General features: G+C 35.7%; 2 protein-coding genes across 4 annotated transcripts in view; one reads left to right on the forward strand and one right to left on the reverse strand.

The window, feature by feature from the left end:
* Window positions 1–21,353, forward strand: part of SLC2A12 (solute carrier family 2 member 12) — an 80,423-nt gene extending 59,070 nt beyond the window's left edge. For 2 of the 3 annotated variants that reach the window (XM_027850698.1, XM_027850700.1), the window contains 3 exons: window positions 9,823–9,945; window positions 13,543–13,675; window positions 19,758–20,237. In XM_027850698.1, the coding sequence (XP_027706499.1) occupies window positions 9,823–9,945; window positions 13,543–13,675; window positions 19,758–19,911 (410 nt within the window). In that variant the 3' untranslated portion in view covers window positions 19,912–20,237. Of the gene's footprint in view, window positions 1–9,822; window positions 9,946–13,542; window positions 13,676–19,757; window positions 20,238–20,950 lie in introns of those variants that run through there. The other variant, XM_027850699.1, reaches the window with a different exon arrangement.
* Window positions 21,354–22,697: 1,344 nt separating this feature from the next.
* The window catches only part of TBPL1 (TATA-box binding protein like 1), a 32,141-nt gene continuing 26,882 nt past the window's right edge, over window positions 22,698–27,956 (reverse strand). Inside the window, exons 5-7 of the mRNA XM_027850757.1 lie at window positions 26,977–27,080; window positions 26,783–26,877; window positions 22,698–24,350 (exon numbers count right to left, since the gene is read on the reverse strand). Of these exons, the coding sequence (XP_027706558.1) occupies window positions 24,271–24,350; window positions 26,783–26,877; window positions 26,977–27,080 (279 nt within the window). The 3' untranslated portion in view covers window positions 22,698–24,270. The remainder of the gene's footprint in view (window positions 24,351–26,782; window positions 26,878–26,976; window positions 27,081–27,956) is intronic.

Raw genomic sequence — 27,956 nt, forward strand, 5'->3', positions numbered from 1 at the left:
AGTTTGGCTGAGGCAACACACATTCAGTGATTAAGGATAGGTAAGAAATGAGGCAGAGAATGGCCTCTTTTACCTAGTCAAAAAAAAAAAATCAGTCTGGGAGAGGAAGACCCTGAGGGTTTCTGGCCAAAACAGAAACAATTGCTATTTACACTCACACTGAGCTATTAGAGCCCAAACAATGACCAAGTGAGTTTTGGGCCAGGACCTATTGTTGGCTAATCATTGAGAGCCAGAGTGATTTGGGCTTAAGGCATGGTCCTTAAAAAAAGAAATCCAGCCTGTAAACCCCAAGATATGTTGTGACGTTTCAGTGATCTACATTTGTAGAAATCTATATGGCTTCTAGAGCTTCCTCAGTGTCTTGGAACAAACAGGCCCTTCCCAGAAGCACAGCAGCCCATACTCCTATGGCCCCTCCTTGTTCTGAACAGCATGCAAAGATTGGGGGGTGGGGATGGCACTTTCTGAGCCATTAGCCTCATGGATTTAGTGTAGGAAAACAATTTCCTAAATGAACAAAGCAAGTCTATAATGGATGTTGATATATTATTGCCAAGTCCCTGTTACTAATTCCACTTACAAACATTTATTAAACATTTACTGTGTGCAAAGCACTATGTGCAAAGCTCTGGGGAGGGGATATGGGGATGAAGGGACTAATAACCTAGTAGGAGAGAATTATATATATAAAACACATACATGCATACATACACATATATACATATACACACACACAAATATACAAATTTGTGTGTACATATATGCATGTGTATATATACAAGACATGTGGATATGTATCCATATATACATGTATATACACATATGCATATACACATGTATTCACACACAGCTCATATACACACACACATATATTTGTATAGACACATAAATATGTCTGTGTATAAATGTATATATATATACACACACACATATGCATATATATACACAATCTCTTTATATATACACACATACATATACATACATATACACACATACACATACAGACACACACACATATGTAAGACAAAAGGTAGGATGTGATAAAAAGTGGAGAGATACAAAGTACTTTAGACAAATTTGGGAAAGGAGTAATTTTATATTTAATTTGCTAAAATTAAAGGATTCTGTCCTTTATGATCTTAGGCAATGTATTCAGTACCCTATGTCCATCAGCTATGTTTATGTACAGAACAAAAATAAACAGATTAGTTAGCTCACACCAAGTGTTCATTTCCCCCCTACGGTTCCTGGGCTAAATATGTGACAATCTAAAAGAATTTATTGCGTAACTAATTAGTGATTCTTAGAACTTCTGGAAATATTTTAAAGGATTATCTTAGTCTTAATACTTGTATGAAATAACTTGTTTAGCTGTGTATAGTCAGTCCAACATTAATAAAAGATATTTAGGGGAAGGGAGGCTGAGAGTAAATACAGTACAGGAAGAAGTAATAAGGTCTTGCAAAATCCTCTTTTGAAACAAAAATAGGCATTTTTATTTTAGAAGGGAGTTTATCTGCTTCAAATCCTTAGTTTAGGATTTTATGTCAAACGAATTCTTGCTTTTTCAAAGGACAATTGAGAACATGAAGTTGCCAAGTTTGAAACCATGACAAACAAGTACAGGGTCATAGAACAGCAGGTTCTAATTTGGAAATTTACCTAGTTGCTTTACTCCAGGATGTGAGAATAGAGGAATAACATTCAGAGCTACATCAGAAGTACCTCAGAGTTTGCTCTGGCATGAATTATATTTTCTTCTAACCCCTGGCACCTAACTAATATTGAGATTCATCACATTAAACCTAATTTGGTTAATAGCACCAATAACTCAATTTATGTAAAGATCTGGAGTTGGCAACATGCTTGGCTTGCATCATCACATTTGATCCTTAAAACAACCCTGTGAAGTAGGGTCCTATTGTTACCTCTACTTTACTGATAGAGAAAGCGATGCCCAGAAAGGTTAAGTGATTGGTCTAGGGTCACACAGTTTGTGTCTTTGGAACAGAATTTGAACCCTCGGCAGTTCTTTCTAATTCCCGTTTCAGCCCTTGATCCGTTATGTGATACTCCCTCTTTTAATTTGATAGCGGTTTTTAATAAGAGTCTATATACTCTTAAATAAATAAATAAATTAAATAGAATATACTATTTCAGATACTAGGGGTGCTAAGAAGTTTAGTTATAGGTTCATATATTTAGACGTGGAAAAGATCCAGTCATCTAGGCCAGTGGTGACAAACTGAAATAGAAATGGCTCCCTGAGGATATCATATTGACTTAGCCACAAATTAACATTATCTATGTTGCATTTTTATTTATTTTGTTCAAGATTTCCCGATTACATTTTAATCTGATTTGCGCCGGAGTTTTGTGTACTACTGGCTGAGGGCTGCAAATTTGACTCTTCGGAATCTAGTCCAACAATCTCATTCTACAAATGAAGAAATTGAGGCTTAAGGAGGGTAAGATCACACAGTGAGTAGGGAGCTGGGATGTCTTATTTCAGACCAAAAGGCAGATTAGTCTACAGTGCCCATGTTGAACTTAATAGTGTAATTGATAATCAAATGTGTCTATCATCAGTGCTTGTTTTCCTTTTTTACCCTCAAACCCAAGAGATTTTTTTTCCTTTTTCCCCTTGCTTAAATTCCAATTTGGGGGAATGCCATTATACACAGTTCATGATTTGGCGTAGCTGAAATGAAAGAGGATGTTGAAAGGAGGTGTTTCTGCGAAGAATTTCTGAAGGAACAATTTGTTAGTTTATATTTGGTCTAAAGAATCATTGACTCATGATGTGGTACCAATACGATTCTGAGCTAATATGTGCCACCACTCACTTCCCCTACAAAGAAACTATAGCTTCTTGGCACATAGGAATGGCTTGAACCAGCTTAACCAAATAGGTCTATTTGTGAGAAATGGACCTGACCTGACAAATGGATCATAGACTTAAGAGTGGGAAGAGATAATCAGAAGTCATATTTTTTGGAGAAAGTGAAGCATGAGGATAAGGCCCAGGGAAGCTAACTAAGCTAAGGCACATAGATTGTTGGCATCTGGGCAAGATTTGACCCTAGGTTCTCTGCCTCCAGATAAAGTGGATCTCAGCATCACAGTTTTAAGATAAAGGAAGCGAGGAAGTGGTATGACATAATCAAAGGAGAGAATCATATGACCAGAATTTTTTTTTCCCCAGCCCTGTAACTATCCAAGAAATGTGACCTTGGAAAAGTTATTTAAGGTTTAGACCTTGAACAATCCTCAGAGGTCATCTAGTCCAGGAATGGGGAACCTGTGACCTCGAGGCCACATTCTGGGTCTTCAGGTGTGGCCCTTTGATTTCATTGTTCTGTGAAGTTTGGATTCAGTCAACGGGCCACTCCTGCGGACCTAGAGGGTCACATGTGACCTTGAGGCTGCAAATTCTCCACCCCTCATTTAGTCGAATCCTTTTATTTTTTTATTTTTATTATTTCAGTGGCAGAGAGGGAGAAAACTTTGTTATTGACAGAGAAATAAGCTAAATGTCACCAGCCTCTTCCAACCATTCTATTGGGGTGAGATTTGCATGGATGAGTTTGGTAAAATTACAAAAGAGTTGAGAGGAATTTTCTAACCCTAAGTCATATAGGACACTGGGGCAATAGAGTCCCAACAAGACAGGAGCAAAGATGTTAAAAAAAAAAGTTAGGAATTCCAGGAGCCTAATAGTTCTCCTGCTTGGCTCTGGCCTGGTTCTGAATTATAAAGAGCAGAGATAATCTTTAGGACTATGAGCTAAAAGAGCTGATACATGCCTCCCCATGTGAGAAGTAGTCTGAACAGCTGCTGAAGACCAGCAAATGGCAGCAAAGAAGAATGGTAGTTGGGGGCAGCTAGGTGGCGCAGTGGATAGAGCACCAGCCCTGGAGTCAGGAGGACCTGAGTTCAAATCTGGCCTCAGACACTTGACACTTACTAGCTTTGTGACCCTGGGCAAGCCATTTAACCCCATTGCCTAGTTAAAAAAAGAAAGAAAAGAATAGTAGCCTGCAGCTCAATGATATTACCCAGCTAGCAGTTGACATCCGGTCTTTGGGGATGAGCAACGAGAGCATGGGAGTAGAGAGGGATTACAGCTGGGACACAACCTTTGGAGCATAGACTTAGCTGTGCATGTTCCCTGTAAATATAGCTTTTCCCTGGCCTTACATGCTCCTTCTCTCACCAGTGGTATAGGAATATGGGGGATGAGGAAACTTTATGCATATTGAGGGGTGGAAAGGGGCAGTTTCCATTCTATTTATTTAAATGTCTTTTGCTTTGATCTAGTTTTTATCTTGTTGATAAAATAAAAATATTGATGGAAGCTTGTAAGCTATGGTTTTCAGTGGATGTTGACTCAAAGATTGTTTTGGACATAAAGTAGATTTGAGAGGAGCCATATGTGGAGTGGCCCCAGGATCAATATATGCTTAAAATAGTTTATTGCTTTTAATTTTTTGTATTAAGTCACTTTCCAATAATCACTTTCCCAATCACCAGAACTTTCCTTTATAAACAACAAAAACCAGTTCATCAATACATACCAATATATTAACTGTGTCTTTCAGCATATGCAGCATTCATGCACCCATATCAACTACTTCTTTACCAAGGGGAGAGAAATATGTTTAATCTTTAGTCTGGATACAAAATCGGACATTCCATTTAATTAGATTTTTTATTTTCTTTTAGCAGAATTTCCATTTCCATTATTATAATTGTTCCAGACCATACCTGACTCAGGCTAATCTGGTGGTTCAGGATTACAACATAATAAGACACTTGTAAGTGATCTAATATTTAACAAAAGGAGCTTACTTATCAATAGCATGAAAACGATATGCAGCCAGGATACAACCTTGATTTGGTCGATTGGGCACAGCTCCCTTGTCTCTGCCTCTTTGATGGTGGAGTTCCCAATCAGCAAGAGATTCTTAATAAATGCCGTTGACAGAAGGGCTTTTATACTTAGGTGACCAGGAAGCAATATTCATAGGCCAAGCTGGAATCTGCTGGACCAATGAAGTCTTGAATGAGTTTGGTTTCATTGACTTCTAAGGAAAAAACTAATCCAGCCTACATAGCTGAAAAGTTAGTAAATATTGCTCCTAACCTAGAGATCAGTATTTTTATTTTTCTCCTGGTTCTGTTTTCTTTGGTCAGTATTAATTTATACAAGTTTTCCTGTGTTTCCCAGAATTCCTCACATTTGTCATTTCTTACAGCATAGCTACATTTCATTACATTAAAATACCGTAATTCATTCAGGAATTTCTTAATTGATGGGTACCCACTTTGTTTCCAGTTTTTGTTTGTCTGCTTTTTCTATTATAGAAGGTGCTACTATTAATATTTTGCAATATGTATGTTTTTTCTTTCTGTGATTAATCACCTTGAGATATATACCCAGTAGTGGTATTCTTTGATCAAAGGGTATGAACACTTTCTTTCCTTTTCTTTCATAAATCCAAAGTGTTTTCCAGAATAGTTGTATCACTACCTGTTTTTACAGATAGAAAACTGAGGGTCAGAAAAGTTAAGAAACACCTTGCCCAAGAGCACACATAAATAGCAGAATCGGGATTTGAACCTAAACTCTTTGATTGTACACCCAACCTTCTCTACTGCACTACACCAATGAGACTTCCTAGTTCATCTGAGCTAGATTCCTTATCTAGAACATGAAGGGATAGTTCTAATTACCTTCATTGTTGGTACTCCTCCTCAAATGAACATATGTGTATTTATCTGTTTACATTTTATATTCTCTAGGAAAATGTAGGCTTCTTGAGGGCAGGGATTGTTTTTCATTTTGTCCTTGTATCCTCGATATGTGGTACAATGCTTTGTACATATTAAGTACATTAATAAATGCCTTCTAAATTGGATTGGATTAGACTGTCTCCAAGGCACTTTGAAGGAGCAGATGCAGTAAAAGGAAATGATAAAGAAGAAAAAGAGTATAGGACACCTGCTTCCTATTATGTAAAAAATGCTTTTGCTATTTCAGGAAAATATATGCCTTAACACTGGATGTTTCTGGAAAATATTTTTATTTTTTTCTTTCCAAAAACAAATGAGTTAAAATGCAAACGTGGGAAATTGTTTCGCCACTAACTAAATTAAGAAGTTGTTCTCCCCTAGCCTTCATATTAATATCTTCCATGATTAAAATGATGATTCAAATGTGGGAAAACCTCCTGTGGTTTTAGTTCAAGAATTTTAAAATAACAATTTAACATGTAGATTTACTTTTAATTCATCAACAATTTTAATCAAATTTGATTTTCATTCTTTGAAGGCGATAATTTTGTCTCTATTTTGTAAGGGTAGATATTTTACTTATTTATTCATGTGTCTTTCAATATGCATAGAAACATTTCAAAAATATTATAAAATGATTTTCCCTCATTCCTTCCCTTTTTTATCTTTTCCACTATGAAATAGGAAATTTCCTGCTGAAAAAGATTTCTATAAACTGAATATGCTGTCTTTGTCAAGGCAGACAAAGGATTCAATTAAAGGAACAGTATGACTCAACACATGGTGAAATAGAGAAAAGGAAGAGTTAATTAGCACTTAGCTCCTCTACATTACCTACTTTTTGCCCCCTCCCTCCCTCGATCACCTGCCTATTTCCCTGGAGCTAGAAATAAAGAATGGTCACGTCCTCATTCCACGTACAATAAAAATAAAGAATGGTCATGTCCTCATTCCATGTACAATAAAAATAAAGAATGGTCATGTCCTCATTCCATGTACAATCATGGGGGAAGTTACTAGTAGTGAGCTAGGGCTTTAGCAACTGCCTATTCCTGTTTTCCCTATATTCAAAGGTTCTTAAACTCCAAATATGAAACACTGAATGAAAATTAATCTTAAAGGTAACACCATCCTCTAATTATTTTTAAGCTCAATTATATTCAGCAAATGTTCATGTATATAGCACTTGGGTGCTGTGGGGATGCAAAGAGGTGTAACATTTTGTTCCTGCCTCTAATGAGCTTAACAATGGGAAAACAACACATACACATACATGCACACACACACACACATGCACACATATGCACAAAGTTAAATAACAATATAAAATCCTTAAAATACAAATGGTTATGTCTTAGTATAAAAGTAAAGCCCTATAGTTGCATTCCCCAAATTTCCAGTTATTTTAAAACACCTCAGTCAGAACAGATTTACATTTTAACATCTGTTCTTCCTGTAGGCCAATTTAGTAAATGTAAGATTATGAAGGCTGGTTACTCAATCAGTGTTACATTGACCTCATGATAGAACACCAAAATAGTAATACTTTGCCATAAAATAAACATATTTAAATTGTTTCAGGGCAGAAGCCCGAGATAATTCAGTATGTGATTTTGGGTTTGTTTTTTTCATTTGCAAAAGGGGCGCAGAGTTTGCACTACCTACTTCACAAGGTTCTTGTTAAGAAAGCACTTTGTAAACAGTAATGTTCTCTAGAAATGCGATCTGATTTTACATAAGAGATGCTATATAAGGAATGGTACAGGTGATTAAATTGCACTTAATATATCTGTGAGGTACAGGATGGATTGGAGAATGTTGAGAGAAGAGACTGGAGAGGCAAAATGTTGTAATAGTTCCATTGTAAATATAAGGTGATAAAGGTATAAATTGAGCTGGAAGCAGTAACAAGAAGAGGAAGAATATGCAAGACTTTGAGATGGCAAAATTGGCAGGACTTTTTGACTATGGACAGAAGAAGTCAAAGATGATTTGAAAGTTTCAAGTTGAGGTGACTGGAAAAATGAAGGGATCGGTTGTCTTAATCTGTGTGCTTAGCACAGTGCCTGGCACACAGTAGGCACTTAATAAATTTTTATTAATTGATAATTGTTCTCTCAGAAATCATGCATAGCCTTGCAGCCTGCAAACTATGTGTTTTTTGCTCCATGTATACCTTTTTCAGGAAAATGTGGAGAGGAATTAGTAACTAAAGCAAAAATGAGAACTCTAGAAGAGCTAGATCCCAGATTTTGTTGTTGTTCTTTAGTGGATAAAGATGAGAATCTGAGAGGTTCTTTGTGCACTGACCTCATTTATGTCTAATCACTTCATGAAAACAATGGCAAATGAAGAGCCTTATTTTTGCATGATTTACTCCATCTTCCTCCTCAGCCACCCCACCCCCTTTTTACAGTGAAAATATCAAAGGAAAAGGAGAATTACAAAAGTAAACTGAAGATTAAATGATCTAATTTTTTTTTTTTTGGTGAGGCAATGGGGGTTAAGTGACTTGCCCAGGGTCCCAAGTGTCATGTGTCTGAGACTGGATTTGAACTCATGTCCTCCTGACTCTAAGACCAGAGCTCTATCCACTGCACTACCTAACTGCTCCTAAAATGATCTAAAATTATACAAACTCCCCAGCCTGGCATTTAAAACCCTCCACACACTGGCTCTTGCCTACCTTTCCAGGCTTATTTTATATTTCTTCCCTTCATACACTCTAGGTTCCAGTCAAATTAGCCTTCTAGCTCTTCTTAGTATAATCAGCCAGTCAACATTTATTAAGCACCTATATGTGCTAGGCACTGGGATAAGTGCACAATATATGTCTCACCTCTGGACCTAAACATAAATGGAATTTTATATAAAAATATACTTTCTCCTTACCTCTAAGTACAATCCCTAGCTTCCTTCAAAGCCACTTCTACAGAATTCCTGATGCTCCCAGTTATTAGTACTTTCTCTGAAAATTACTTTTTATTACTCTGTGTGTGTGTGTGTGTGTGTGTATACTGTGTGTGTTATATATATATATATATGTATGTTTTTATTTACTATTTATAGTGTACATATATATATATATATATACCCTTCCAATAGAAGGATAAGCTTCTGGAAGGCAGGGACCGTTTTCTTCTTTGTCTTTGTATTCCAGCACTTAGCATAGAATCTGGCATATATTATGCTCTTAATAAATGTTTGCTTGGCTATAAAATATTGCATACACTTTGACCCAGCAATACCCCTACTAGGTCTGTATCTCAAAGAGATGAAAGAAAAGGGAAAAGGACCTGTTTGTACAAAAATATTTGTAGCACTGTGGCCAAAGAATTGGAAATTGAGGGGAGGCCCATTGATTGGGGAACGGCTGAACAAGACGTGGTATATGATTGTGATGGAATATTATTGTGCTATAAAAAATAATGAGTAGGATGACTTCAGAAAACCTGGGAAGATTTATATGAATTGATGCAAAATGAATGAGCAGAACCAGAGGAACATTATACACAGTAACAGCAATATCATAAGGATAATCAACTGTGAAAGACTGAGCTACTCTGAACAATTCTCTGAGCCCAAGAAAGGACCCATGATGAAAAATGCTATCCACCTCTAGAGAGAGAACTGATGAATTCAAGCGCAGATTAAAGCATACTTTTTTTTTTAAACTTTCTCTTTCTTGGTTTCTTGGGTGTGTATTTTCTTTTGAAGCATGGAATATGTTTTGCATGACTTCACATGTATAATGGGCATCATATTGCTTGCTTTCTCAAGGGGTGAGTGAGGAAGGGGTAAGGAGGGAGGAAGAATTTGGAACTCAAAATTTTAAAAAATCAATGTTAATTTTTTCATATGTAATTGGGAAATATTTAATGAGATAAATAAAATACATTAAAAATAAATGTTTTCTGAATTCAATTTACACAAAAGTAGAATCAAAATTATGTTTATCCAACTGGTTCACTAGACCATGGTTGCTTATGCTCTTTTCTCATCATTTTTTTCTCTGTGCTTCAGTGCCCTGGCTGGTGCTCAGTGAAATTTTTCCTGGTGGAATTAGAGGAAGAGCAATGGCTTTAACTTCTAGCATGAACTGGGGCATCAATCTCCTTGTCTCACTGACATTTTTGACTGTAACTGGTAAGGAACTTTTGTCTTCTTGTGAACCGTATTTCGAATTTTTCATAAGCAAATGGTCCTTCCCCATCTCCCAGTCCCAAGTCCATGAAGCAGTTCTTCTGAATATTAACTATCTACATTTATAAAGAACTAAACCCTGGGCCTTAATGTCTAATCTTCAGTCCCTGTTAATGAATTTTAGAAGCACATTCCTTTATGGTCTTACAGAACCATAATTATGAGTCCTATAAGCAGAGTAAGCAGCATGGATATGGAAAGCATCCTCAACTGGGGAGTCTTTGATATGTTACCTGGTAGGGGAAAATAGAGCTCCCAGATTACCACAAGACTTTTCTGGAGAGATTACTCTCCTTTCTCCAAGAAATGGTAGCTTCCTGTTTTAATTAATTACTCTTGGCAACTACATGCTAATGTCAGTTGTTTCTTCCCACTTGGCATCTAAGAAACCTGATTACTGGGGAGAAAAGTGGAAAGGTAACATTTAAAGTAAATAAATCCATGCTGTTGGTAAGGGGGCTAAAAGAGGGCTTGATGCCAATCCTCCTAAATCTCTCAAAGTATAATGTTAGAGCAGGTAAGGATTTTAGGATCATCTAGTCTACTCCTTCATTTTATAGTAGAGGAGGCCTTTAGAACAGGGAAGTGACTTGGCCAAGGTCAGACAGGATGGTTCATTAAGCTTTTACTGAAATTGGAACTGATCTGGCCTAGGGTCAAATCTCATAGACTCATGGATGGTTAAATCTATAAAAGACCTTGTCCAATCGTCTAATTTTTCAAAGGAGAATAAAGGGGTCCTGAGTTAATGGTAGAGAAAGCCTTGGTCTCCTGACTCTAACTTCTGATTTCAAGGCTAGCACTCTTTCAGCGACAATGTTGAGATTTTGGTTCCCTCTGGGTCAACCATAGTTCTCTTGATTCAAAAACAAACAGATGATCAAGGAGGGAAAGCCCCAAGTCTTTCTAAGACATGGACTCTTAATCTGGCATCTACTCCCAATCTGTGGCTGGAAAAAAATTACTTTTTTATTTCAAGATAATTGGTTTCCTTTGAGGTCCTAAGTATTTTATGTTGTGTGCCTAAAAATATTCTGAGAAGGAGTCTACAGTGTTCAACAGATTGTCAAAATGGTTAACAATTCATATTCAAGGTGAGTCCTACCCTACATCTGGTCAACAGGACATCGTGTTTGCCCTGACCTGATTAAGGCTCTGTATTCAGAGGCCATTTCTAAAGTCAGAAAGTGGAATAGCAAGGGAACTGGTCATTCACTCTGACCAGCTCCTCTCATGTATACTCCCCTGACTGTCCATCCACACACCTGTCAGCTGTTTGTGGAATGGAAAAGAGAAAAAGAGAGGATAGAATGGAAAAAGGGAAAAGAAAAGAGAATAATGGAAAGAGCATGGAGGGAGACTAACGGATTCAAATTTCAGAAAAGATCTTGTTTATCAAGTGACCTTGACAGATTGGAAAGTGGAAAGTTAGCTGAAGCTAACAAGATACTTTTTACCAAGGATAAATGTGAAGTCTTGCACTTGGGTTCTAAATATCAAAGGTAGAATCAAGGAGGCCAGGCTTAACGATGGTTCATGTGACAAAAATCGAAGTCTAATAAATTGACTATAAACTCAATGAAAGCCACCAATCTGACACAGCAGCCAAAAAGCTAGTATGATATTGAGCTATATTAGTAGGAAGTACAAAATAAGGGTGATAGTAGTCCCACCGTACTGTACACTGGTTAGAACATATCTTCATTATAATGCTCAATTTGGTATACCTCATTTTAAGAAGGTTTAAAAGGGATATTGACAAACCAGAGTCCATCCAGAAGATCATAGTAAAGTGTCAAGTTTTGTTGTTCTTGAGTCATTTTCAGTCATGTCTAACTCTGTGATCCCATCTGAGACTTTCATGGAAAAGATACTAGAGTGGTTTGCCATTTCCTTCTCCAGCTCATTTTACAGATGAGGGAACTGAGGCAAAAAAGGTCAAGTGACTTGCATAAGTCACACAGCTAGTAAATGTCTGAGGCCAGATTTGAACTCAAGAAGATGAGTCTTCCTGATTCCAGGCTCGACACTTTATCCACTGTACCATCTAGCTGCATCCTAAAGAGTTCGGTAACCATGTCCTATTATAATCAATTGGAAGGATTGAGAATACTTATCCTGGAGGGTGGGGGTGGAGGTAGGGGTAGGGGAGAAACATCTGCAGGATTTGAGGTGAGAGGTGGGGAAGAACATAATAACTCTTAAAATATCTAATGGCCTGTTATGTGAAAAGGGATTAGATTTATTGTATATTTGTTTTCAGAGTATATCAATGAGCAGCAATTGCAAGGAGGTGGGTTTTAATTAAAAATAAGAGACCTTCATAAAAATTATATCTATAAATGAAATGGATTGTCTTAATGAGTACCCTATCACAATAAATATGTAGGCAGAGATTAGATATCGTAGAAGAGATTTCTGAATGACAGGAAGCTGGACTAGATGACCTTTATGGTCCTTTTCAACTCTAACATTCTAGGGTTTTATTATTATAGGGGGAAAATGTACAAGAGAAGAAGACAGGTGGGTGGGAATAGAAGATTAGAGAACCACACTGAGGAGATTTAAAAAGAGAGTAAAAAATAAAATTAATAAAATAATTGGAATGTAGTGTTACAAGACTCAAAGAATGACAGCAAGTTATACACTCACATTTTTAATTTGTGGGCCATACCCTGACTGGTTTTTGCAGTTTCATTCCCGTCAATGGGTTGCTTTGGGCATCCCCTTGTTGAAAGTCTTCAAGCAAAAACTTCAAGCAAAAATCATTGTCCACTGTGTTGTAGTTGGGGTTCTTCTTTGGGCATGGGTTGGCTTATGTGGCCCCCGAGATTCTTTTCCAACTTTGAAAAATTCTGTGGTCAGTAGATTTGGTTGGAAATGATTGGAATAAAAATCAGGCTGTGTCTTAAATTAATAGACTATCAAAGAAATGAACAATAACTATGAGAGCCCCAGGCCTTGCTAATATATTTTTATAACTTGATATCTTTTCATTATGAGCCATGTTCTCTTCCTGAACCTAGAAAAACAACTGTTATGAATACATGTGATAGCAGTTTTAAATGACACATTAACCACTATGAATTGATTTTTTTGGATATAGAAGTATGAGCCTTTTCAAAAAAAAAAAAGAAAGAAAATACTGTAAAAATGCATCATTAAAATGCAATAAAAAATACTGGCATTGAGTCTGAATGGCAGTAGCAACCAGGTTACTAATTCCTTTCCCAGGGAAAGTTGTTATAGTGTGTAGTTAATAAAAATGTAATTCATGATTCCTGTTTCCCTAGTTATCATTAGTATGATTCAAATCAGAATTGCATATTATTTATGAAGTAGCTAGTATAACACAAGAGTTAATCAAGTTTTTTGTGTGTTCATTGTAGAACTTAAACCTTTGGATAGTGACTAATCTTAGAAGTCACAATTCCTGTTTCTCTGGTTATCATTAGTATGATTAAAATTGGAATTGCATATAGTTATGAAGTGACTAGCACAACACAAGAACTAATCAACTTTTTTGTGTGTTCCTTGTAGAACTTATTGGTCTGCCATGGGTGTGCTTTATTTACACAATAATGAGTCTAGCAGCACTGGTGTTTGTTGTTTTGTTTATCCCAGAAACAAAGGGATGCTCTTTGGAACAAATATCAATGGAACTGGCAAAATCGTAAGTATTAATGATTGATGCTTTCTGTCTCCCAACATATGACTGGCACACAGTTAGTTTTGTGATACAATTGAATAATAGATCAGCAATTAATTTACAATAATCTCTTTGGATTGAGATAATCTAGAGCGTGATTGAGTTTACTGCCATCTATTTTGTCTTTCAAAGATTTGTAAAATCAGCACTACTCACTTAAGGAATGAGACTATTATACAGCCTTCTGTAGAGTGAACTTTCTAAGTTTTTAGGAGAACTTGGAGACATTCGAGCTCTCTTCTCTTAATTTCTTCATCTCCTATGAGGTTTTCTTCCTGTTTCTGGTGGGAATAACTCTACCATATATCATGCTTCTTTCCCAATGTTAGAACTACTGCAAGTATTTGGTACCTCCATTGCTAATCTATACCCAACCAAAATTTAGAAATCTTGGAGAAAACAAAACAAAACAAAATAATTTTAACAGAAATGCCTAGATTTCTTTTTTACATGTGCAAAAATATCCCAGCTAAGATTGGTTTAAGTTTAGGGCATCAGAATAAATAGAAGCTTTAGTAGACTGGTTTAAACAAATTTCAAATGTGAAAGTAGTATAACCTGACTTAGAAGTGGCCTGAGAAAAAGGGCTTTCTCCTTTTCATTAGAAAAATCCATAGGGCCATCTGGTAAATGGGAGGCTAAGTGACAAATGTAAGCAAAGCATAGAGCTTTGCACATGGTGGCTATGTCAATGCTTATGGAATGACTAAATAACCACCATCACTATAGGTCTTCAAGTCCAAGTGGAATGACCACTTGTTGGGAATATTGTCATGGGTTTTCATTCTTCAGGTGGATTTATACTAGATGACCTTTACAATCCTTTCCAGTGCTAAGATTGTAAAAATTAAATGGCTGAGTGAAAGGGTATTTAAAAATCTTCCTATTTCTCCAGAGACTTCGTTAGTTCTTTAAATATGAAAAAAAGTAAAAATATATATTGTCTTGAGCAAGTAAAAGGGAGAAAATGAACAGGTTTATGTTTTTTAAAGTTCCTTTTGTTTTAAAAGACAAAATGGTATCAATGCAAGTGTATAGGTAGCCATTGTTATAGACTGCAATTATAGTGACACTTCTGAAAGGAGTCTCTACTTCCTTGGCTTCCACTGACACTGTACCCTCCCATAATTACAGAATTTTTAGAGTCAGATGGGACTTCAATGGCTCTTTTTTCAACTGATAGTCGAAAGGAATCTTTACCATAATGTACCCAAGTGGGTATTGAGCCTCTCTGCTTGATAACCTATAATGAGAGGGTCTCAGTTTTTCCAAGGGCCACCTGTGAACCTAGCCTTTGGATTTTGGCCAAGTCAATCATGCCCTGCTCAGTTCAAGCCTTTTCTCTTCCATGAAGCCTTCCCTAAGTAACGACAGCCCATAAGTTTTCCTTTCTCAAAGAGGCATAGTGGATAGAGCACTAGCCTTGAAGTCAGTAAGACTTAGGTTTAAGTCCCAGCTTTAAACATGGTGGCTCTGTGACCCTGGGCAAGTCGCTTAACCCCTCATTGCTCTAGGTAACTCTCTAAGATGATAAATTGCAGGGAAGATGCTGACCCACATTGATAGAGAGTTTCTTCAGCTAGAGGTGCCTTATACTAACAAAATCATAGATCTAATCCCTGTGCCTATATTTCTACAAGAACTTACATTCTGTACTTTTCAAACTAATAGTCATATACTGGCTTGTATTGTTCTAATTAGTTTCATTGCCTGCTGTAACTAGATTAGAAATCCTGTAGGTCAAGGGATGTCTTCTACTTGTTTGTCCAAGAATGCTCAGGTTAGTGCTGGGAACACAAGGAAGAATAATCAAACACACTAGTTTCAATAGTCTAGTCTGAAAGTCTGCAAAAGGGTTCACTGATTAACCAAGCATATGAAAATAGACTTATTATGGTATACAATAACAGATCTCTTTTATTATGCTAATGTCAAGGGACATGCTAGCATCCTTTTGAAGATTGGGGCAACAGATGGGGCAGTAGATAGAGCACTAGGCCTGAAATCAGGAGGATTTGAGTTTAAATCCAGTCTCAGACACTTATTATGTGACTCTGGGCAAGTCACTTAACACTGTTTGCTTCAGTTCTTCATCTATAAAATGAACTGGAGAAAGAAATATGACACAGTGGAGAGAGTGCCAGGCCTGGAGTCAGGAAGACATCCTCCTAAGTTCAAATCTGGCCTCAGACACTTACTAGCTGAGTGATCCTGGGCAAGTCACTTAACCCTGTTTGCCTCAGTTTCCTCACCTGCAAAATGAGCTAGAGAAGGAAATGGTAAACCACTCCAGTATCTTTGGCAAGAAAACCCCAAATGAGGTCATGAAGAGTCAGACAAGACTATTTTACTAAAACAACAAGGTAGAAATTAACAGTGTTAACCTAATGCAGGTTTTTGCTAAGTATAGGTATGATTTAGGTTTGCCCATGGTATAAACAAATAAAGATGTATGATAACAAGACATACTGGGTTCTGCTACAATTAATGTAAACAACAAAAGTATTTCTAAGAGTACTAACTCAGTTAAGATTCAAAAGGTGAATGAGGCCTCAAAATACTTGATATAGTAGTCATTCACACCCATGAGTGTTTTAGTGCCTTTGAGCTACCTACCAGCACCTTTGGGCTACAATAATACATATAGAAGTTCTATAGTCAGAAAAGCTTCTCCAAATGTGATTCGATAATAAGCAAAAGAGGAGAAGAGATAATGGACACAGAACTCTGGGAACCAATTGACAAAGAGCCTCCATTCCCATTACTTCCATATTTCAAAAAACTAAAAAAACTCAAAAAGGAAATCTGGTTGAGAAAGTGACTATGAAATCTGCAGGTGTCTTTGTGATATGGCGCAGTCAAGATCTGATTTCTAGAGCAGGGGAAAAGGGGAAAAAGAAAACCTAAGTACAACCCTCCCACCTAGTGGACAAACAGAATAAAACAGTCCTTGGGAAGTCAATTCACAACTCATACTAACTTGGGGGGTGGGTAGGGCAAGCCTGTCTGAATTAGAGAAACTCTGAATTATGAACTACTTTAAAGGGACAGAAATTTATTTGCTTTTAAGCTTTCTCTTCCCAATCCATCCAAGAAAATAAAAAATTCAAATTAAAGGAAATGGTAACAAGAAAGACCAAGATCAAAAGCAACATGACACTTTAAATGGAACTGTCTTTATATTAGTATTTATACTTAAAAAATTGTGAGGGAGAATGAAGATAGAGGAAAGAATTAGTAGAGAAAAAACAAAAGGCAAAGAGGTGAGAAACATTCATATTTTAAACTTAAAATGTAAAGGGTTACATATTTATGACATATGTAAAGCAATCTGATAGGTTCATCTGGAAAGTTTTGTTTCCTCATACTAATTTAAGATGGCAAGTAGATAGCAAGGCAGTGGTGTCTCTTGCTACAAAAGAGGATGGAGGGAAGAAACGTGGCTCCTTAATAGATGTGTAGGGAATGACATTTCAATTAATATCAGTATACAAATGCCATTTCCAATTACTCAGAAATTTCATTGCCATTCAGTTTCACACTCATGTGGGTGGATTCTTCTTATTTCTTGTGAGAACTGGCTCATCTAAGTAACGTCTCCCATTTGAGCTATTGGCTTGTTTTCAAGGACTCCCTGGAAGTTTCTTAGTACGTGCTGCAGCCTAAACTGGTAATAGACTGTCTCAATTTACTCCAGTGGAATTTTTAGCAAAAAAGTATTTTGCCCAGTTAGTGGACACAAACTAGTAGGCCAATAGGACTTAACCACTTGCCCAATGCTACCATTCTGTTACTACCAATAGGAGTAATGCTAGCAGACTTGGGTCAATTAGTAATTGTAATTTTAGTTGAAAGCAATTCATTTTACAGCTAAATTTAAGAGCTTCCTCATCCATATATTTCTGACCTTATGGCCAACTACTAAAAAACTTGCACACCTCTCTCTGCACTGGTAAGAAAACACAAATTTCTGCCTGCTCACATCAGCCCAGAAAACAAGTTCTAGATAAATTGCTTAAAGGAGAACATCAGATTTCAAAAATATTTGATTTCCTTTTTGACCATGGAATAAGATAATTCATATGGCTAATCTATATGCCATTTACTTGAAATAAGTATTTTCATAAATAATGGACTGGAAGACTATACAAGTATGACTGCCATAGTACCACACATCCTTTTTCATTACTCATGCCATTTCCCTCTTTTCTGTCTGCTTTTCCCATCATCTTTAATTTCTGTATGACATTTTGTTCTCGCTTGCAAATACTGACATTTTGTTGGTTAATCAACAGGTAAAATTCATTTAAATGGAGAAACACATGATTTTTTTCTAAAGCTGTGGGAGCATGTAAAAAAATATTTTACTACAGTAGAATGGCAAGGTTAGCCTAGATCCCAATGGGTCGGGTCCCCTGTAGTTCTGAAAAGCTCTACCATTATCCGAGGGTGGTATGTTTCTCTTCTGCCTTCCCATCTCCCCAATTTTCTAACAATTTCTTTGGTTACATTTTTAAATGTCTTTGAAAATCCTGTTCTAAATGACTTCATGTAACACAGTTCCATTGAACATCACTTGTCTCTGTGTAGAATATTATCCCTCCAAACCCCAAACATAATTCTCTATAAAACTGCACTCTGTTTAACATTGTTCTTTGTAGTGTCCTCTCCTTAACCATGTAACATATCCTCTTAAGCACTTCAGGTATATTGGCAGTTTTACAGTTAAGACATTTAGAAATGTTGTTAATGATTACATTTTTTTGCTGCAGAATAAGGATCCAATAGCCTGGAACCCTAACTTTACATTTACTCAAAATAGTCTTGGTATAGGAATTACAATGAGATATTCTAAGGACAAAGTCAAAGTGAATGCAGTGTCTAAGATACGTTCATATCCTTTATTACTTAACAGTTTTCTCTCACATTTGGGGTTAAGGCCTTACATCACTATTCTTGCAAAATTAGATAAATTTATATAACATTCATAGTGCCTGGTATTCAATAAAATAAGGGAAGAAAATTCTACAATATTAATTTGTATTTGTAAATATGTATTTGTAACATCAAAAAAAAAAGAAAACAAACTTGTCTTTTGGGCAGTGAATTCAAAATAAGATGGTTCACTATCTTAGTTATTTCAGTTATGGAACTTACTCTTTCCTTTAAACCAAGAATTTTATTTTATATTCCTGAGAACTGTGATTTCATCAATGTATGGTACTCCCAGTGAGGGAGCTCCCTCTAAGTAATGCAAATCAGAAATGGTTTTGCAAATTATAATCTTAGAAAGTTGCTCAGGCACTGGGCCAGGATTACATGGTATAAGGAGAAAGAAGGAAAAAAGAAAGAAAAAAAAGGAATGAAAAGGAAAGAATGAAGGAAGAAGAAAGGAGGGAGGGAGGAAAGAAAGGAAGGAAAGGAAGAAGGGAGGGAAAGAAAAGAGAAAGAATAAATGAAGGAAAAAGGAGAAAGGAGGGCAAAAGGAAAGAAATGAAAGGAAAGTAAAAGAAAAGAAGGAAAGAAGAAAAAGGAGAGGGAGGGAGGAAGAAAAACAGAAGAAAAAACTGTTTCACGGAAGTTGATTGTTGGTAATATTTTACCTACATACATTGATACAAATGGTAAACATCTCAATGACTGGGGATGGGGGAAGCAGTTGTAATGTCTCATTTCTCCCCCACCGTTAGCAATTAACTTTTTGTGTATTACAATGAAAATGAGAAAGAGTAGGATTTGTGGATGATTAATTTTTTCAGGACTCCATGTCAAGCTTATTGTACTTGGAATTCAAATTTGCAGGTAAAACTGTTCTATAATGACATCCTTGCAATTCTTTTGATAACCAAATATGCATTGGACAGCACCCAACAAAAACTTGTGTTCTAATATATCATACAGAAAGGCTTCAATGTCATAACATGACCTCAGTGTACCTCTAGAATTTTACAAACCCCAGGGTGTCTTTTAAAATGTCTAATATTTTTAAAAACAGCACTGTATAAAGCAAGAATGATGTTTTCATTAATAACTCTTTCTCTTTCAGAAACTATGTGAAACACAACATTTATCTTATGAGTCATCAGAGAAAGAAGTTAGTGCCAATGGAGCTTCAAACGACAAAACACCAAGAGCAGTTCTTAGAGTGCAAAAGGTTGTACAGTAAAGAGCAATCGAAGCACCTCTTTCAGGAGAACTGATGCCATGCAGACAACAATGATACTGATTTGGTGTAAGGACACTTAGTAGTGTCTTTGTAATAACAAACATTTGGCTTTTTTTTTTTAGCTTCAGTATCTAAAGCAAAAGTTTTAAGGGACTTCCTAATCTGGTCACAAGTGGCTTAAAAATCAGTTCTTAATCTTAAAGTCTAAATAAGGAAAGAGGAAGCAGACATCACCAAACTACCTGCCATTCCCCAAGAACCGGTTGAGAACTGGCCTGAGAAAGTGTGGTTGGGTTATTGCTTTTCACTGTCCCAACTGAGCATTTTAAGAAAGAACAGGCCTTGTGCAATCAATCATGTGACCACTCCACATATATATATATATATATATATATATATATATATATATCACACATATACATATATATATACATATGTGTGTGTGTATATATATATATATATATGTATGTATGTGTGTGTGTGTGTATATAAAAGGACAGGTTTATTTTCAGAGATAAGAGAGACAGATTTCTAAAAATGACTTTGCCACTACAGGTACCTGGCTTGCAGAGTAGACCTTTGTTTTTTTTCTTTTTTGTAAGAGAAGGCAATAAATTCTGCGGGTGCAGTTCATCTTTGTTCTTTGTTAGTCTAGAATGGGTTAGAATGCTCTCTGATTTCTGTTTTTGATTGGTTGTACTTGCTGACCTGTATCTAATTAAGAATAGCAAAGGTTTCTATAGCTGTAATTAAAATTCATGTAGTAATTTAAAAACTTTGATAATTATCCTTCAAGTGGGCTTTCTGAACTTACCTGAATATTCCATATCCCAATGCCCATGTAAATAAGGAATCAGTTTTATAATAGATGACAATTAATTTTTAAACATTTTTCCTTGTTACCAAAGTGAGATGCCAAGAGAGTTTGGAAATATGGGACCATATTTAGTTGTAACCCTTAGTGAAAACTTATGAAAAGATTCATGAATTCAGAAGTTAGCCAGATAATTAATTAGTTATTTTTATTTTGTTGCCTTAAATAAAGTAAGCTTTCAAAACTTTCTCCTATCAAGGCTTTCAAAGCTGAAGTGCCTAGCGTCTGCAACTTCTTCACAATTCTCAGGAATTTCCTACCTCAGGCTACAACCAATAGGCCATTATAATAATTAAACTTCAGGCTGCTGCAGATTGTGTAAAGTTACGGATGTCCAAAGATTGGGTCATCTAACACATCTATTTCATTTGTACTTAACCCCATTAAAAGTGAACAAGGCATATATGTTTCTATCTAAGTGAGTAATTCATCTAATCCAGGATCTTTCTGTGCTGTATTTCCGTGTAGTTTCTCCAATTTAAAGACTTGGGCAAGGGCATTTACATGGAAAATATGGTAGAGTTTGAGAGAAGCAAAAAGCCACCACAGTAATTAAAAGATAGACTATGTATATCTGAACTTTCAATCATTAATCAATCCAACTTGACAAAAAATTCAAGCTACAAGTTTGTTTTTTTTTTTAAAGAGGGTCCAAAAACCAGTGACCCTATTAAAAAAAAAAAGACCTTTATTTTGGAATTTGATTTGATAATTAACCTCTAAATCTCTCATATGCCTTTATATTCAAATTGGGGGAGATACAAATCTAGGATAGCAGTAAGAGTTCAAATACCAGAGACATGCTTTAAATAAATTAAAAAAAAAATACAATGTAAGAAATAATTCTACCGAGAGAAAGGCTAGTAGGTCCACTACTGAGATTTCCCTGGAAGATAAGGGAAATATGGATAGCAAGAGATATTATAGATGGGAAGTAAATGTCAGGTTCAGTTTTTGTTTTTTAAATAAGCTTCTGATGCTTCTCTCAAATACCTTAGTTGAAGTTCAAATAGTCCACTCCATTATACCTCAGTATGAGCACTCATGATCAACAGATGCTTGTAAACCTTGTTAGTTATTGCTAGTGATACTAGTATCAAAACTCTAATAATTGTATTTTCCAAATAAATGTTTACTCAATCTCACATCAGAACTCTTTGATTTTCCAAAAATAGGGAGAGTTGTAGATGAGGATATATTTTTATTACTCTTCTCCTAGTATAACTCTATATGTGTGTGTGACAGATTTTTTTTTTTTAGGCAATTGGGGTTAAGTGACTTGCCCAGGGTCCCACAGCTAGTAAGTGTCAAGTGTTTGGTCTAAGGCCGGATTTGAACTCAGGTTCTCCTGACTTCAGAGCTGGTGCTTTATCTACTGTGCCACCTACCTGCCCTGTAACAGATGTTTTATAGCCATTTATCTCTTACCATACATCCATTTATTGCTCTTACCCTATTGGGTTGTAATCTAACACTATTTGCTGATACTGATTCAGCTACATATAAACAATATCTTTCCTTTCAGCACTGCCTCCCCTCCCCATTTAAAACCAAATACCACATTTGAGAAAGTACTAATCAAATTAGTTTAACCATCACTGAAAATCTTAGGGAAAAACTGAGTCTACTCCTTTGGTTTAGTCATTTTTTTCCTTTTCCTCGTTTTTAATTAGTTTTTAAAAAATATCATTGTTCCATATGCACTTCTTTCCTTATTTCTCCCTTGTTTATTAACAGCTTAAGTTTGGAAGCTCATTAAAACCAAGTATATATGCTCAAACTAATTAACAATATAGAATCTGTTTGTTCATCCATTTTGATTCTTTATATTAGATGAGCTATTGAACTTTAAAATGAATTAAATATAGAAGAAAAACTCTTAATGAGAACATTAAAATAACCTACAAATTCAGAATCATTTTCAAAGTCAGGCTTATTACCCAAGAGAAACCTCCACAAGAAAGAATTTTATTTTGAAGTCAGTCTTTTCACTTCTTATAGGGCAATCAGGATGGAGAATGATAAAGAGGAAAAAAGAGGGCACAAAGAACATATAACATTTGTACAAAATTGTACAATTTATCCTAATTTAGCATTCACTAATATACAGGAAAAGTTACTTAATGGAGCTCACATCTTTAATAATTTATTCTAATGTTTCATAACATTTTAATACACTCATATTTTGGTGTAGCATTATGTTCCCTATTGTTTCCCATGATTTGTGGAAACCCAGAGTTTTATTTTTCAGGATAAAAACACTGTTAGCCATGTTAAATTCAAGTCATAGGGCATTCCTGCAGCATAATTATCATTCCAATGTGCAGGAATTAGCCAAAGAGGACAACGGATCACAAAGTGATTTAATATCATTTTTCACTTACTGAACTAAATAATCCCTTATGCTCCATTAAATAAGACAAAAATCAGAGAGAAAGGACATGTCTCACAAAATGACCAAGGTGAGCTTCTAAGTATATAATGGTATAGGCATGAAACAGCCTGGGGGCACTTCTTGTCATGACCATACAAACTTCATCAAACTGCCAAGACTGGCAGGAGCCTGTAGTGAAGGCTTAAATTGAGAATCTCCATCACTTTCCTTCAGCTGTAACTGAAGGCTTTTCAGAGTAACAATGAGAAGCAACCCAAAAGAGCTGCTTTTTCATATCCAATCTGTGGGTAAGAAGAGTTTCTTTATTAAACTAATCTTCTTTTAACTCTCAAAAGATATTTAACACTCTTATCATATTAAGTTAGCAATGTAAGACAATATGTTTAATCTATAAAGTTCTACTCTTATTCCCTATAGTTTATATACATTTTTTTAAAATTTCTAATTTGCAAGAAAAACTGACATTTGGTAACACAGCATTAAGAACATACTGTACACATGTGGCATATATACAAAATACACTTCAAATGGAAGCCAAAAAACACTTCAGCAAAAGACTAAGTTTGCATAGTTTAAAAAAATGAATTCTGAGTAATACAATTTCAGTTAAAATAGAAAATGGGGAAGAAAAAAATAATAGAGTAGGTATGAGGAGAGATCTTTTCCAAACTTTTATTTGTGCACACATTCATCAATTGAAAAAAGATAACTTTTACAGCTTCTTTGGTGCCCATGTTCAGCATACAAAAATGTAAAAGACTATTCACAAATAAAACACATTAGCTCAAAATGAAAAACAACAACAACAAAAAAAAAACCCAACCAAAATATGTCTTAAAAGTAGTGCACACCGTGACAGCTCTGCTTATGACACGAGAATTACTGCAAAAATAAATAGAACGTCCTTTTGTAAAAGCAGCAATTTCACGTCTTGTAAACTTTTTACATTACAGCACTGTTCAAAATAAAATCCAAAGGGGCTGGAGCTTACACTGTGGCCATGAACAAATAAAAGAGTCTATTTCCTCAGTTACTGTTGGTCCAGTTTTCCTTTTGCCTTGAGTCCAATGTGCAGCAGTTTTAAAAGGTGCTCAGTTAGGGAACCTAATCAATTGGGTGGTGAATTATAAAATTTCTTTTCTGCTTTCAAACACATATGGGTAAATTTGTTCCACAGCAGTAGCAACAGCCTTTACATTTGGCCCTAAAACATAAGAAGAAAATGCCATGAAAAGTCAACCTACTAAATGTAAATTACAGTATTTCAAAATGTAAATTAAGATGAATATTTTTTCCTGGTCAGCACCTACAAAATGATACACTTGGGTAGATGATAAATAAGAGAATTAAGCTAAAACATATCAAGAATTTTACTGATCTTTAGTTTTAGACCCCTAGTCATCTTACTATTAATGAGAAAGGTTCATGCAGGGTAATAAATCTTGGGAACTACAAAAAGAATTCCACTATTCTTTTGGTCAGTATAATCTGACATATAAAAAAACAAATTATTACTTTTACAAGTGTGATAGGACCAGGATCTACCAGGGTTTCCCCCTTGATACTTTTTAGGTTTGTTTGCCTAAAAGATGACAAAACTGTCCCCAGGACTTCATTGGTCCAGGGGCTAGGGCTCAAGCCATGCATCACTTGATAGCTTCCTGGTAGCATGTGACTGCATTGATGGAGCTTTTTGGTCACTTAAGGGAATTATAAAAGTTTAACCACATGGAGTTAGGGCCCTTCAGACTTGACAGATTTCCCAAGACTGGTCACCACTTGCTATCCTATTGACCAGAGGTATTTCCATTTGGAAGTCAGCTACGTGCTGGACCATTCTTGTTCAGCATCCTTTCTATGTGACTGCTAAGCAAATCCTTCTTTGTTTGATGACCTATAAGTGCCTCAGAAGTTCCTTTCACAACTGATAACCACATGTGTGACAACAGATACATGCATATACACATAGACCTGACAATTTATAGCTCCTCTGGGCACAAATGTTATTTTGACATCTATCTGATAAACTGGCCTATTTACAAGTTGGTAGGTGAACCCTGCCCAAACACAGAGAAAAGAGATTTGGGGTATAAATAACGCATCCACTGAGTGTGAAGGTATACATATACGCCACACCTATAGTAACATCACTTCTGCAATAAAGGGAGGGAAGCCCATTTTCTCATCTCTTCTCTGGGGTCAATGTTGGTTATTATAACGACAAAGCATTGTGTAGTTCTTCCTCTTTGCACTTTGTTGTAGTCAAGTACACATATTGTTTTCTTGGTTCTATTTCACATTCTGCATTAGTTCATTGTCTTTCTATGCCTATAAGAATTCTACCATAAAATTAGTTTTAAAAATACTCTGAATTGAGTAAAAACTAGTTTAAAAAATCCACTTGTTTGTTTTTGGACTGGAAGTTTTTTAAAATTAATTTAATTTTTTTCACCAATTGTCAATTAACTCAATAAAAGTGGATTTTTAGAAGTACCTTTTTAAATCTCTGACTGGTTTTTCTCTGTACTTATGCAAACTGTCTCTGGCAGTTTTCAGTTGGTTGTTTCAGCACACATACATTTTATACTTATATAACCTATAGCTACATATTATGTGAAATATACTCAAAACTAATAATAGTTCACATACAGTACTTTGCACTTATAATTCATTTTCTTCATAATAATCCAATGTTGTAGGGCAATTCAAATATTATAAATCCCCTTTTCATATATCAGGAAATTGAGGTGCAGAGAGATTAAGTGACTTGCCTGGGGTATTAAGGGCAAAAAGTGATGCAGTTACAAGTCAAACTTACATCTTTTCTGACAAAAGAGGAAAAACTAAACTTGATCTAAAAAGAAAGCACAACATTTAAGTCTATTGTCTACCTCAAGATGAAAGTGTAAAGTAAAAGAAAATACTGACTGGAAGCCTATTTAGAAGCCATATACTTGGTGACACTGTGGGGGAAATACTGTCAGGTTGAAGCCCCAGAAGGAAGGATGGCCAGAAGAGGGGAGAAGTCAAACTCATTCCCGAGGAGGGATCCAGGCTATAAATTCAGCAAGTTCTTGGAGGAGATCATACCTTAAATCCTAATCAGCCATTACTAGTCACCTTTCTTAACAATAATAAGTAGGAATAAGATATAGGAGATGCACCTATAGGTCAGTCACATAAAAGAGGAAAAACTAATGGAGGAAGAAATACTGAAGGCAAGCTTGTCCATTAACATTCTGCTTATTATTGAGCCTGGCTTCCATGAATGGGCCTCCCTCCACAACCTTGACAAGTATGATACCTAAAATCATTTTTAAAATCATAGGCTGTTTGCCTATAATTGCTTAGCTAAAGTTTATAAGAACTGATATAACAAGTTATTACAAGAAATTCACCAATTACAACTGAATTGTTTCCTCAAGTAACTTCTACCATTGACTTCACAAAATTTAAGGCTCCTTTATATGCTGTGAGTACCAAACTCATTCTGACAATTCAAAGAATTAAATATAAAATCACCACCCTGGGTACTAACTAAAAGTCTGACATATTTTGGTTACTTTATGTTAATATGCAAATCTCTTATCACATTTAGTCATTTGTCACATAATTTAGACAGAAACTATAAAGTACCTGTTACTGTGATACTTCCTGTTGAAAAAATCTGTAATGTAGCTCGTAGAGCTTTGATGCGATAACACACTGCAGGATGAAGTTCGGGTTCATAACTGTCAAAAGGAGATACTCTAATTAATATAACACATAAATTTAAAGCTTTCCAAGTGATTTCAAATGTAAAAATCTGGTTTCATTCTTCTAAGACCTACCTGGCATGAGGCCTATTGTTCTTTGTGAATTCTGGCAATCGGATTTCAAAGGGCATGTTACACACTGCCAAAACATTAACGACTTTAAAATCTGTAAATATTACCTTTAGGAAGAGAAAAACAGAATCAAGTAAACTATTCTGAAAAAGAAGAACATCTGGTTATCCTAGGGCATTTTTTAAAGAATCTCTGGAATATCAGCGGTTTTTTACTTGGCTTGTCAAGCACATGAAAGTTAACAGTGAGGACTTAGTAAAGCTGGAGATAGAGGATCTGGACTCAAGTCCTGCTCTTCTGATGACCAGCTAGCTGTTCTATCTGGATTAAGTCACTTATCTGCTTTGAGGTCAATCCACATAACACAGTCATGCAACTTAGGAAAATATGGGACTAGGATAAAAACTATTAGTAGGGCACATAAATGAAATCACAGATGGGACATTCTTGCAAGTTATCCTGACAACTTGGGCCAAACAAGGAAGTGATCCTCTAAGCTAAATAGCAGGAATCATATATATTACTAACAAAGCCCAACAGCAACAGATAGAAAGAGAAATTCCATTTAAAGTTACTGTAGACATTATAAAATATTTGGGAGACCACCTGCCAAAACAAGAACTATATGAACACAATTACAAAACACTTTTAACACAAGTAAAGTCAGATCTAAATATCAGTTGCTCATGAGCAGGCTGAGCTAATATAATAAAAATGACAATTCTACCCAAATTAAATTACTTATTCAGTGCCATACCAATCACATGCCATACCAATCACACTACCAAATAATTATTTTATAGAGCTAGAAAAAATAATAACAAAATCCATCTGGACAACAAAAGGTCCAGAATGTCAAGGGAATTAATGAAAAGAAATGCAAGAGAAGATAGCCGAGTGGTACCAGATCTTAAACTGTAAAGCAGCAATCATCAAAACTACTTGGTACTGGCCAAGAAATAGAGTGGTAGATCAGTGGAATA

This window comes from Vombatus ursinus, unplaced genomic scaffold (genome assembly GCF_900497805.2).
Source record: "Vombatus ursinus unplaced genomic scaffold, bare-nosed wombat genome assembly UNPS02009132.1, whole genome shotgun sequence".
In the NCBI taxonomy this organism is placed as follows: domain Eukaryota; kingdom Metazoa; phylum Chordata; class Mammalia; order Diprotodontia; family Vombatidae; genus Vombatus; species Vombatus ursinus.